Source organism: Semicossyphus pulcher, unplaced genomic scaffold, assembly GCF_022749685.1.
Source record: "Semicossyphus pulcher isolate SPU_LCO1_2020_fin unplaced genomic scaffold, fSemPul1.0.p SCAF_1, whole genome shotgun sequence".
Taxonomy (NCBI): Eukaryota; Metazoa; Chordata; class Actinopteri; order Labriformes; family Labridae; genus Semicossyphus; species Semicossyphus pulcher.
The window spans coordinates 14,385,278-14,398,832 of record NW_027211603.1 but is presented as its reverse complement, the minus strand read 5'-3'; the positions used below and the strand labels follow the sequence as shown (position 1 = coordinate 14,398,832).

Here is a 13,555-nt window from a genome sequence, read left to right as displayed (position 1 = left end):
GTAAACCTACAAAGTAATATATTTTTGTGAAATTGTATAATATTTTTGTCAGAGTAAGAGTTTTATGTTTGCTACATTTATATATCTTTCTTGAGTTATCTTGATCTATATATAAAAATCTGGATAACAGTTATAAAGAAAGACCTGATTAATGGAATAAATGTAGTCTATTTTTGCAGTGAGTTTTGTATTGTTGTGCACACTTTCTAGTGTGATAAATATAGCCCTATATTATCAATCTTGACCAATCTACATTTGATTGACTCTATTTATTTATTTATCTATTTTTGAATTTATCACAGTGTAATTTTTGGAAATTATCTATCTTAGGTATTTTCTCATTGATAATTCATGACTGGTTTGCAAAAGGTGTTATGTTAAAATATAATAAATAATCGATGTGGACATACAGCTCCTGACAAGAAACGAGAAATAAAGTGGACTATACTTCATCAAAGTTGTTAACAAAGAATGTATATTTTATTGCGTATATGTGTATTTTTTATGAACTCAGTTATATAAAGAAGTAGCTTTACAATTAAAATTCTGGGCATTGTATGATATGAGGAGTTTGCATTATGAGCTACTAAGTTAAGGCTCTACCTTTTAAAGTAAAAATTAAAACTAGTCAACATTTTGAGCTACAGTATATTATTTATTTTAATTATTAGAATGATTTAATGTGTTTTCCTCTGTACTACTATATCCTTTTTTGTTTGTTTGTTTTTGTACATTTGGGGCAATTTACAGTGTATTCCTGCACTGTAATCGGCAGTCACTGTTATTCATTTCGCGATATCTAATTTTATATTTGTCCACCTAAGTAGTTTAACTATGAAAAGCAGCCTGAATAGCTTAAGTTTAAATGTGTTTTAATGAATAAAGAAAGCTTGCCTTGTCTATCTAATAATTTATAAGTTAATCGAAAATATTTACTCATAATTTTGATTTTAAAAATTACCATTGAGTGGACAATCTGTTTAAATATTATGTGTAAATGAGTTTTAATGTGACGCATATAATATCCTCTATTTAATTAATAAAATACCCGGGTTATCACAATTGTGTCTTGTTGCCTGAAGTAGTCCAGGGAAGTCATTAGATAAGCCCACAGAGTGACGTCCAGAAGGTGGGAGCTGTTTCTGAACGTGGCCAACGGGCTGCAGCACTGACTTCACTGCGCGAGCCTGTCAAACACAACCAACAGCCAACATGGCGGACTGGGGTGAGAAACTAAAGTTGGGAAGGATAGCTATCTGTACACCATCCGTTCCCAACAATCGCTGTTTTTACGAGCCCAACACTCGATTATTGTCAAAGTCGGTCGTTAGATGTGGATTGGCCTAACGAAATTCATGTTGTCGTTTTTACAGACGCTGAGAACTTCGAGCCGGAGGAGCCGATTACAAAGGCGGCAGCAACGATGGACAAATGGGAAGGCGAAGACGACGATGAAGACGTTAAGGTAAATTTATATGACAAGCAGTCGTTCAGTGTGAATTAGGATTAATGTGTGTCAGGTTAACGCTATGACAGCTGTTAGCCGGTGTCGGGTCGAAGCACCGTCGCCTCGCTTTGATGCCATGCTTCAGCGCGGTCTCTGGCTGCCTGTCAAGCCTCCGAGCCTGTGTTAGCTTCATGCTAGCTCACGGCTAACTCATGTGGCTCCACCAGGCTGCCCGTAGTAACTCCAGCTAACGTTGAGCTACTACGCGCTTTTCAACTGTCCTAATGCACCGTTACCACCCTGAATATGATCGTGGCAGCTGTATTTTGTTAAATAAATGTATTTGTTGATTTAAATATTGATTGTTTCTTATCCAAAAGCTGACAATTAGCGATGTAGTGTTTGACTCGCCGGGCTAAAGTTGGATAACGGGATAATGTAGCTTGAAGCTAACCGGGCCACTTAGCTAGCACACTCGCTAGCTCCCTTATCAGCCTGAAATTAGGTTTAATGTTGGGTAACATCGACGATGGCGTCTTGAACTCATCTTCAGTGCCTCACTTAAGACTGGTAAATGTTGATTGTTATTCCATCGTTGCCCAAACCTGGTTGTATTGCACGATTATAAGAGATTAGCATGTGTGCCCTGAATCCCCTCAGCTTGAGTTACATGAGGCAGCGTTAGCCTGCTCACCAACTTGAGCCACAATCAGATGAAATCATCTGGGCTGATGACTCAACTCAGCCAAGAAGTAGGCCCAGAACTTTCCTACTTCACAACAGGCGTGTGGTACGACAGTGGTGCTCGGTTGACACTTCAATACAGGTGGTTGATGCCTGAATGTTGACACTGTTGCTGTCCAGAAACCTCAAATAATTGACCCAGGGAAAGTGCTGGCAGAGGCCTCTTCAATTGTTCCGTTTTCTGTCACATATGGTGCCCGGACCAAAAAAACTGATGATTTCATGTCCTCCGTTGTACACACCGTTATGTAGCCAGGGTAGAATTATTACATTAACATAAAGACAATTATGTAAATGCTCTATATACATTTACAATTGATTGAATCAAGATATTATTGTGTTTATTTTGAGCTCACGTATATCTGCTTGCTTGTTAAAGTTATTTTGAGTATCTCTGTGAAAAGTAAAATAATTATGCACAGTTTGTGAAGTATTTGGCAAAACAAATTTAAATGTAGATCAAGGGATAGGATTTAAATTATTTACAATGATTATGTGGATATTATTAGAGTGCAGTAATGTTACACCACTGACTTCTTGGCAGACATTGAACTACATGATCATCTTGATTTGCATACTATTGTGGCCTGGTTGGTTTTGTTTTGTACCTGTTTGTACCTGTTATTTAGCTGCATTGATTTAAGCTGTAAATCTGTTAACATATTGGAACATTCAAATCAGGACAGATTTATATTTGTAGTGCTATAATTATTTGAAAAGGGTGTGTTTTTTGTTTGTGATGTTAGTTATGTCTGTGTTTGGATGTATGTGGCTTGGTTAATTATGAAAAAAAAAAATCTCCCAAAGTTTGCTTGTGTAGCTTGCTGAATGAAATGACAACAACCTCCCATATTTTGTTAACAGGATAACTGGGATGATGAGGATGAAGATGAGTCGAAAAAAGCAGAGATAACAAAAACAGGTATATATTAAATTTCTGTCTGTTTCACAAGAACATATTGCATTGGATTGCATGTAAATTAGTGACCTAGATATCTGCCTTTTTCAGTTTTTTTTTAATCAATTTTTTGAATTTTCAGAGACAAAGGTTTCTGATAAGAAAAAGTTGAGTGAAAAGATCAAAGAGAAGGAAAACCGACTAAAGAAAAAGCAGCAGGAGCTCAAGGAGAGAGAGGCGGAGGAAAATGTGAGTATTATTTTCAAATCCTATATGACTTATACAGTTTCTATTTAACACACAAAACCGTTCCATCTCTAATGTTTAATTTTTGAATCTTTGACTGCAGCAAGAGGATGACACTCCTGAAGATCAGCTCGCAGAGAAGTTAAGAGTGAAGAAATTACAGGAAGATGCCGACTTGGAGCTAGCAAAAGATGCTTTTGGTAAGACACTATCAGTTTAAGATGAAAAAAATGTATTATTGTTTAAGCTCCACTTTTTTGTTTCTTTTTTTTTATATATATATATATATATATATATATATATATATATAGCAAATTTCTGCTTGTGTTCCACAATACACACTACTTGTCTTTGTATAAAGGCAAAGATTTATGTGCGCTTATGTGGTTAAAAATGCCAATAATTGCTTAATTTTAGCCTAGATAGCTGAAGTCTTTGCTTGATAGCTTCCATGGTCTTTTACTGTTCACTCTTACCCTGTTGTTCCTACTGTAGATTCACCTTACTTCAGTGCATGAGTCTTATTAGTTTTTATTTTCTCTTATGCGTGTGTGTAGATGTGTCATGTACGTAGACTTGAGTTGTATGTTCAGGACCTTCAGAAAAATGTAAAAAAAAATATGGATGTCTGTCGTTTCTTGCTTTTTGAGAATTTCTAAAGGCCATCTGACATTTTTCATTACAAGAATTTGTAACAATTGTTCTGTTTTCTCATAATATAGACAGAAAATGTTAAACCAGAGCAACTTCAAAATGCTCTTAAGAGAGGGCATAAATTAAGTGTATAAACAGTGTTTATTACATCAACACAACAGATTCATTACATCTTGATATGAAGTTAGCATTTTGGTTTAATCTTTTGACCACTTAACATACTCCACAGAATATTTTACAATTGGAAAAAATATATTTGTCAGTGCTCTCTGGTAAACGATGCAATGGTGACACAGTTTCTAAATGATCACAAACCTAGTTTGGCATTTCTGCTCTCTAAATCATTGGTATAAACAATAGCAAAGAGATTCAAGTACGTCTGTGACTCTACAGTATGTTCTTAGAAAAAACCATAACATTTCCTTTTTGATGTGTATATATATTTTATATTTTTTCAGGTGTCAGCAGCAGTTCAAACAGTGTCACTGGGATTGATGCCATGAGTCCCTCTTCCAAAGAAGACTTCACAGAGTTTGAAAAATTGCTGAAGGAAAAGATATCTCAGTTTGAAAAATCTGTGCATTATTCAAGTTTCTTGGATTCATTGTTTCGGGAACTCTGTATTTCATGTAAGCTCAGCGTATTTTACACTCATTGACTTCATCAGTATCCAAAAATTCAATCAAGCAAGCTTGATCAATAACTGTTTTTCTTCTCCCTCTTACAGTGGAAGTAGATGACTTGAAGAAAGTCAGTAATTCTCTGTCAGTCCTACTTAGTGAAAAACAGAAACAAGAAAAAGTGAGTGACTGCATGCTTGTGTTTCCCCACTGATAAATGCTACCCCATTCACCTGATGTGTGCTCACAGTATCAATCCACTGCGCCCAGTCTGGTAGATTGTTTTGGAACATTTAGGTGGTTTATATACAATATTTAAATCAATTGTAGTATATATGTTTAGTGTTCTATATAACACACCAGTTACCAAGCTAAATAAATGAATAATAATGCAAAGCTAAACCAGAGATTCATCACATTATAAGTTGCATTTTGCTGTAAAGTTGTTGTCAAATATATCATGCACATCTTCTGAAGTGACTTTTATTTGCCTTTACAGCAAAACAAAGGAAAGAAAAAGAAGAAAGGAGTCGTACCTGGAGGTGGTTTGAAAGCACAGATGAGAGATGACCTTGACTATGCAGAGTTTGATGGTGGCTACGCCCAAGACTATGAGGACTTCATGTGACACTGGCTCCATCATCACTGCCCTTTCCCCTTCTCAACCCTCAGAAATGCAGCTGTACCTTCTCATGCTGTCCAGTGCCATCCTGGAAAATCTGAACTATGTGTTGCCCCCTTCATTTTGCTTCAATGACCAGAGAGACTATACCAGGGAGCATCCAGTTTCACCACCTCTTTATGTTCATACATATGGAATTGCCTTTTCTCTGTCTCATTCAGCCTCGACTCACACATATATAATTATGTAGTATCTGTTGGTTGACCCAGCTTCAGTGAAGAATACATCATAACTGCTTTTGTCTGAGTTTTGCAGGTCTCATTTTTATTAAATGTTGCTCCTGTCAAAATGGCAGATACAGTATTGCAGTTATAAGTGTAGTGACATAGAAACACAAGGTTCTATGCAAATTCTTTAACCAGAATGTCATGTAAATATTATAGGTCAAACTTACCTGTGGATGGTTTTCTAACAGGAAAGTATATAGTATCTATAAGTTTGGTTGCCAAATTCAGAACAATTATTCAATACATTATTCATCTTTATCTCTGAAAAGGTTGCATTGTGAGTGAATTGAGACTGAGAAACAATGTAAGTAGTAGTATTTTACAGAGAGGACATGACATTCATTGTAAGGTAAAAGGGATAGAAAAGTAAAATAAATGTGACTTTAAATCCTCACAGCCATTCTCTTGATACATCTCTGGAATATCCTTGAAGATATGGAGCAAAGAGTGCTTATAGGTATTTTTTGTGCATGACAAAAATGTTATTTACTTATTTGATTTCTACTAATGCAGAAAATTTTGGATCAGGCAAGTGAACTAACTTGCTACATCTGGTCTCCTAATCATTGCTTCTGCAGGCTTGTATCAAGTGTGATGAGGAGCGGGGGCTTATTGGCATCACCCCACCCTGTCTTCATTTGGGCTACAGTTAGTTGAAAGGGGTGTGTTTCTCCTTTTCTTTTCTAGCACTTGACCAGTTTCATTGTTACATGGACAATTGGATACATACAACGTGGAAGATACAGCATCTGTTTTATAAGCATCTAATTTAATAAATCACTGGTCAAAAGGACAAGTTGTGTTTTCATTCTTGTTTACAAATCTTTCAATGAAAAAAAAATTGAATGTAATAACAGTACCCAGTTAATTGATTACTGGTTTTAAAGGCATATGCAATAAATACTCTATTTACAGTTTCAAGTAAATATTTACCACAGTACAGATGACAATGTAAAGTAGTACAGAAAATCAATACCAATATTCCATGTGAAGGAGCTGCTGGGAATGGGCTTAGCTTTGTTAACATAATTAGTTAATTTGAAAATGGTCCATATAAAAATGTTTGTATTGAAACATAAGGTTAATGCTATCCACTCCTATCGCCATGTCAGGTCTTTCTTTGTTCTCTATGTAGAACCATGACTCTCAATGTTGTCACTTAGCTTGTGGCCTTTGTGCGTTTTCCTGTAGGATTTCTGGTGCTACGTCTACGACTGTTGCGGGGTGCGTTTGCTCTCTGCCGGCGTCGGTTTTGTCTGCCTTCTCCTCTCACCACACTTGTTACTGTCTGACCTTGAGGATTCTGCAGGGCCTGGAAGACACTCTGACGTGACACCTCACGATTCCCACAGGTGAACGTCAGTGCTACGCCATCATTGCTCTTCATGACGCGAGATGTACCATCAGAAGTGCCATCAAAGCAGCGTCCAAGTGCGATCTCTTTGGCTGTGCGAGGATCTTGGTCTGTCACTGTGTAAATGCCATAGTTATGTCCCAGAGGGTCAAGAGGTGCTAGCATGGTGAACTCATTGGTGTCATTGTTAACAGCTAGGGGCAGGTGGTTGACCAGATACTCCTGGAGCATTGAATTGACATTATCTCTTTTACAGCTTCCTTGTGGAATAACCTTCACCAGGGTACGATCTACACGTTCCTGATCGTACAGCATCCCGCTGCACTTGAACTCCAGGCACACGGCTGATACAGCTGTCTGGTCCATGTCACGAATGCTGCGAGTGTCTCGGAGGCCATATAGCTGACCTACAGTCTTCGGGTGGGTGCCACCCATGTTGCGGGACCGCACATTGATCTCATGTGGACTGTTCATTTTTACTTTAATATAGCAGGCCCGATATTCCATGGGTTTGGGCCACCAGGTCAGGTAGTCTTCTGTCCAACTCATTGGATCATCTTCATTGAACGGCACTGTGTTGTAATCGTAGCGATCTCCTTCTACTCTTGAGAAGCGAAAGTGTGCGGCACTGAATGGGGCCTCCTCACATTCCTTCAAGTTCTCGAATGAGTACACTGGTCCGTTGCTTTCCTCAGCGTTGTTGGCACTTGGTTTTGCCGCATTGATGCTGAATGCTGTCTTCTTCACTCTGGGATCCTCATGGTCCGTTCGTCTGTAGTTCAGCTTACCCAGGTAAGGCTGAGGCACTCCAACAAGGTTAGGATTGAGTTTGGGAGAAGAAGGGACAGCCTCTAGCTCCTCTCCTCCAAGGTTGGCCATGACATAGGCAGAGTAGGCATCAGCTTTTTGTTCATCGCAGAAGGCAGGAAGACAGGCACCATTGGAGCCAGTTACAACACTATCGAAACGTCCCCAAGCACGTGGGTTAGTCGAGTAGCCGGCTGTGGGCTCCATGTTTATAAGACTCACTACAACGCCCTCCACCTGCTCACTGGGCATGAAGCGTTCACTGCGGAAGGCCCTCACTTTCACATAACACCTGCGGTTCTCTGGGACGTCCAGGTTGAAAAGCCGTCTCTCTCTGATCTCCATGTTACCAATCAGAAAGGTTCGCTCCTCCCTTTTGCCTCTTCTTTTTTTCTCCACCTGCAGACTTCCTTCCTCCTCCCACAGGCCTGTATCAGGGTTCAGTGACCACAGCTTCATGGTATTGAGGTGCTCAGTCATCTTTACCTGGGCAGAATCCAGGAACACCTTAACTTCACCTGCGTTCAGGGGCTCATTGTTTTCCTCACCCCTAAAGTCAACTGAGAACATCCCATAGGTTCTCAGTGGCAGGGTATCTCCTTCATCTCCTACAAAGTTGAGGTCACTTTGAGCTGCAGCAGCTGTCGAAACATCTCTCGGGTCGAGGAACGTTACACTAGCATTTACTTTACCCGTGAAGACTTCACCTCTTTCTGTATAGAAGGAATTAGGAGGAATCTGGATTTGAACCATGGCCTCCTGGCCGTCTGCCTCCCCAAGCTCCAGAGTGTTGAGTTCTGTAGAGCTGATTGTAACCGGGGCTGTCTTTCTTAAAAGTTTGATCTCGTGGTAAACAGCCCCTCCTTTGCTGTTAAATGGGAGTACCTTTGTAGTGTTGACAAATTTCTGCATGTTATCCACAAAAGTCAAGACGAGCCTCTCTGTGTCCGGAGGAACCTGGATGGAGAAAGTGCCTTTGTAGCCTGTGCGGCTAATCCTGACTCCATTCATAAAGATATGGCCAAACCTCATTGGCTCACCATTGTCTGCAGCAATGGCCCTACCGTGCACAATGGTCTTGGTATCAACACATTTTTGGCAGCCACACTCCGTCACCACCATGGTGGGCAGTTGGTAGCCCTGGCATGCTAGCTGCCTCTCCTCCATCTTTTGCACACCACAACAGTAAGCCTGTTTGTCTTTGCACCTGATGCCATTGTCCAGCTGTCCAGCACATGTACTTGAGGGACATTTGCCCACATCATAGTAGAAGGAGTCTGTGCTGTTTTGGTAGCAGTCATGTGGAAGTCGGATGAGGTTGGATTCAGGTGTTGGATTACACGAATGCTCATTTTTACCTGTGTAAGAAATCAAAATACAGTACATTATATTGACATTCCACATCCCTGTGTATTTAATGTGTTTTTCAATTTATTGAGAACATACCTAAGACTTTGAGTGTAGCTGGTTTGGTCTTTATAGCCCCAGATTGACTGATTGCTCTGCAGTGGTACTCCCCAGTCTGTTCAGGACGCAGGTCTTTTAGGACCAAGGTGCTCTCTGAGTGCTGCTCCAGGAGACTGTTGTTATGAAACCTGTTGGCTCACACAGAAACAGTAAAGTCATTAAATATACCATAGTATGGAAACAGATGCCTCAATGTGACTGAATATCATAAGTGGAAGATAATGTATTCGTTACAAGTCTCACCATTGATACTTGTGTGGTTGTGGTGCTCCTGCCACTTTGCAGCAGAAGGCGGTAGCTTGTCCTTCCCTCCTGACTTTGCTCTCAGGGTTGCTAAGCACGTGAAGCTTTTCTGAAAAGTCACAGATATAACATATGACTGATTTGCTTCCTGACATGTCTAAAAAGCCTGTCAGTAACATGCAGTGCAAAATTAAGTCATTTTTACAAAGGTAACTTGAACTGTAACCAAGTATGTTAGTCTAAATCCAAAGACTTCCACTGTACCTGTTCTTTTCAGCTGCACACTGAGGACAGAGGTACGTTCAGCACTGTGTGGCACCAAAACATTAAGGGTGGAATGACCTTGAAGGGTGACTGTCAGGGTGGTGTTGCCATCAGGGCAGATGCCAGGAATGCGAAAGTGCCCGTTGTGGTCGGTAAGGGTAAGGAGTTTGTCAGAGCGAAGGATGGTAGCCCCTTCAGCAGTAAGACCCCCGGCTCCACGCACAGAACCCAGCAGGAGGTGTTCTTCACACATGCATGCATCGCACTCAGCATTTACCTTCCCCATCACACACTGCAGGAAGCAATCTAAAGATTTAAACAAGGTTAGACATATTGTAAATAATGGGGTTCCCAAATCTGATGAGCTAAACTACGACCTGAGTGAATGAAAGTTGAACAGAAGAAGGGTCTGTCTGACCAAATCAGGTCTAGCTCACCTGTTTTAGGGCACTCAGGTCCATTGCATTCTTTCCCTTCAACTTTAGGTCCACTGCAAGGCAAAGAGTGAGATTGGCAGCTTCTTGAGCGCAGTTGGACCGCCACCTGACCACAGAGGGCAGGACATGGGCTCCAGTCTGACCACTGACCCCAGGTACCCTGAATGTTCAACAGGTTATCTATTGGAAAAGGGAGTGCAAGTAACGGTCAAACAATCATCTGGAAAAGTTCATCAACAAATCTGAGTTTGCATCACCAATCAATTAAATAGGTAGGGCTTTTGACAAATATGAGAGTGTATGGTCTTCTTCTTTTACATGGAAACCAAATTTATTATAAAGTAAAATAAAACTGAACCTTTGGGACAGAGGAAGCGAACTGCGTAGTTGGAGCAGTTGCGCTCAGGACCCTGCTCCTCGTTGAGGCACCAGAAGCCCACATTAGGATCTGCATGGACCTTCTCCCCAGTTTCACGAGCTGGAACCCAGTCAGTGGTTCTGGCCTCGATTGCCCGGGGCGTCTCACACACTCGAGAACGGTAGTAGAAGCGAATGGCTTCCAGCTGCTCATAGTCTCCACGGCCTCCAGGGTGATCAACATTAAACCACGTGGTCCACTCATAGTTATCTGGACACAGAGTACAAAAAGTATGGCCTTAAGACAAGGTCATAACTTACTCTCTTGAAAGTACTGTGTCTATTGCATGTTAGGGATGTAACACGAACCAACAGAGAAAAAGGACAGACAGTTGTGACAAAAAGTTTGTTTTTGATTTTCAGACTAAAAGTTACCATCAGTGTGATACACCGAAGTGCCTGACTCTTTGTTGTCTCTTCTCCATGATCCTGCAAGAGACACATCAGAGAAAGTGAGTTGTAACAAAAACTTAATAGTGGGAAATAAATTTAAATCAGTAAAGGGGCCTTCTTCAAGTTATAAGCAATAATTACATTTAAAAAAAATCCAGATTAGTTCTTTTCCTACACAGCCCTCAACTTTGAGGTGTTTTACTGTTTGATGTTTCTAACCATTAAACATGTAAATTATAGTGAATCTTGAGTATCATGTTTCTCAGAGTTCTGGTACAGAAAAACCTCCAAATTGGGACATTTTTATATTCATGTTCAAGGGAGATCTTTTTGGGGGGAACATTTTTAATGCACTGATAACTACATCCGAGTGCAGTTGTGTGTATCTGTATTTCAGATAAAACTTTCTGACAGAGTTTCTAACAAAGTCTCAGCGGTCTTGACACTGATTGAGAAAACATATTCAAGGTCATGGAAAATTCAATAAAGTCAGAACATTGATTTAGAAAACATGCCTGCCCACAAACATCCTAGTTTAGGTTATTTCAGCAAACATACTTTTGGCCAAAGTTTCTAGGAAACGACGACTGACCCACACATTAACATTCAGGTTTTTTTACACTGTAAAGTAGTAATGTTGGAAGTAATGCTGGGATTTCAATGTAGAATCTGTGTGTTTTATCAGTCTGCTTCTGTCATTATGCACTTCTCTCAAACCTTACAATCCAATGCCAACACGTCTGTGTTTTCACATGGAACATTTACAAGTGTCCCAATTTTTATATATATTATATTACATTATATACACACTACCAGTCAAAAGTTTGGACACATTTTCTCATAAAAGTGAATGGGAAAGTGTGTTCAAACATTTGACTGGTAGTGTGTGTTTATATATATATATATATATACGTGTGTGTGTGTGTGTGTGTACGTTTCTAGGGAGGGTATTTTTTAATACATATGTGCTAATTACATGAAAGGAGCATTGTGAGTGACCCACCTTGAGTCGATACAACAGTGCCTTGGGTGATTCCAAGGGTGAGAAGAATTAGCCTCAGCAGCATTTTCACGCACTGCTGCTACGTCTGACCTTTGAACTTTCACCTCTTCTAATGTGCTCTTCACAACAGGAACACCAATGTAAGTCGAGTCCGCACAGAACAGCCTCACTGGTGGGAGAATTAAAAATTGCAAAACAGAAGATCACTTGTTTTAATTAACATCAAACATACCTTACTTGTAAATATGAGTCAATTTCACAATTATATGTTGTGAAAAGTTTTTTTTTTTTAACTTTACAAAAGTAAATAAGATAATAGTTCAAATCTAGAACAAATAGGTTTCGTCTTGAGGAAAGATTCAATCGTTTTAGGGTGAAAAAAACATGGCTGGACTGAGCCCCCGACTCGGATTACACATCTGCGTTAGCCATCACCATTTGTCACTGGAACACTCAAACATTTCTGCATCCACCGACGAAACACTGGCAACAAAATCCAAACACCCACACACATACAAGATTTACAAATGTGCGCTTTTAGTAAGAAAAAAGTACTGACATGACAACAAAATTCAAATTACTGTCTGTAACTTAATTGAGCTCCAAAATTTCTGTAACTAAAACTTAAACCAATAAATCAAATCTGTTTTTTCTGTTTACATCTTTATACATATACATAATAAGTTGCATTTGATTGTATTATTATTCCTAAAATATAATTTAAAATACATTGCTAGCAGATTGATTTGGACACATAATAATCAGTTTCTTTCTTACCTTTTGTTGAGTGAACTGTTCCTGATCTGAGCTCCTGATTTAAGGAGCGTTTTTTTAATCTTTTCCCTCCTTTTTCTTTCCTTACATTTCTCTCCTCCACCTCCTGTTTTTCACTCTGCTTCAACACTCCTTCACCGTCTCTTTTATACCCCTCAGCCTCCAGCAGGCCCTCCCTCCTCTCTCGGCACTGTGCCACGGTGTCTTTTGATTGCACCATTATCCCTATAATCTATCACCTACATTGTACAGCCATGACACATGATGGTTATTAAAAAGTGATACGTGTGAAAGAAGGACAGTCAGGGGTCTGGTGTTAATAAATTGACCACCCTAATGTCTAAGATCAATGCCTATTGAGTCAAACAGGGCATTTGTCCTCCCCACTTCTCTCGGTTTGTACTTTGCATGAATCTGCATACAGAATATAAAGCCCAGTAAAAAGTCCAATTTGTGATAGGTTGCTATTATTATATAATAGCTTTGTTATGTTAACACACATCAGATGTTATCATTAGATTTTTTTTTTTAAATTCTTATAATGTCACAAATATTTTTTGAAATATTGTGGCATGATGCTGTGCTGCTCACTGGTGTTATAGTTTTTTGTTCCTGTAATACCAATGAGGACTGGATTTTTTTAATGCAGATAACATCTTGAAAATTATTTTAATTAAGTGGATTTTAAGAGTTTAATTTTTGCCGAACTTTAAGCTTTACATAGGCTCAGTTAAACATAGGCCATTCTACCCCTGTGCTATCTTACAGGCATACACATATGTGTCTACATGTGGCCGCTCTGAGGTCTTCAATTACTCAGAGCAAATTTGATCCTGATTTCCACAAAACCTCTCTGAGCTCATTATGTAAATGTGTTC

General features: G+C 39.5%; 2 protein-coding genes across 2 annotated transcripts; one reads left to right on the top strand and one right to left on the bottom strand.

Annotated features, from left to right (window-relative positions):
• Positions 1-1,190: 1,190 nt before the first annotated feature.
• On the top strand, positions 1,191-6,308 carry eif3jb (eukaryotic translation initiation factor 3, subunit Jb). The gene is made up of 8 exons (XM_069661088.1): positions 1,191-1,225; positions 1,374-1,465; positions 3,056-3,113; positions 3,232-3,338; positions 3,439-3,535; positions 4,448-4,618; positions 4,717-4,790; positions 5,109-6,308. The coding sequence occupies exons 1-8, from the start codon at positions 1,213-1,215 to the stop codon at positions 5,235-5,237; spliced, it is 741 nt and encodes a 246-aa protein (XP_069517189.1). The 5' UTR covers positions 1,191-1,212; the 3' UTR covers positions 5,238-6,308.
• On the bottom strand, positions 6,150-11,967 carry cilp (cartilage intermediate layer protein, nucleotide pyrophosphohydrolase). The gene is made up of 8 exons (XM_069661087.1): positions 11,904-11,967; positions 10,883-10,936; positions 10,449-10,718; positions 10,091-10,270; positions 9,654-9,959; positions 9,390-9,498; positions 9,126-9,274; positions 6,150-9,037 (listed from the first exon to the last, which is right to left on the bottom strand). The coding sequence occupies exons 1-8, from the start codon at positions 11,965-11,967 to the stop codon at positions 6,678-6,680; spliced, it is 3,492 nt and encodes a 1,163-aa protein (XP_069517188.1). The 3' UTR covers positions 6,150-6,677.
• Between the last annotated feature and the right edge of the window lie 1,588 nt (positions 11,968-13,555).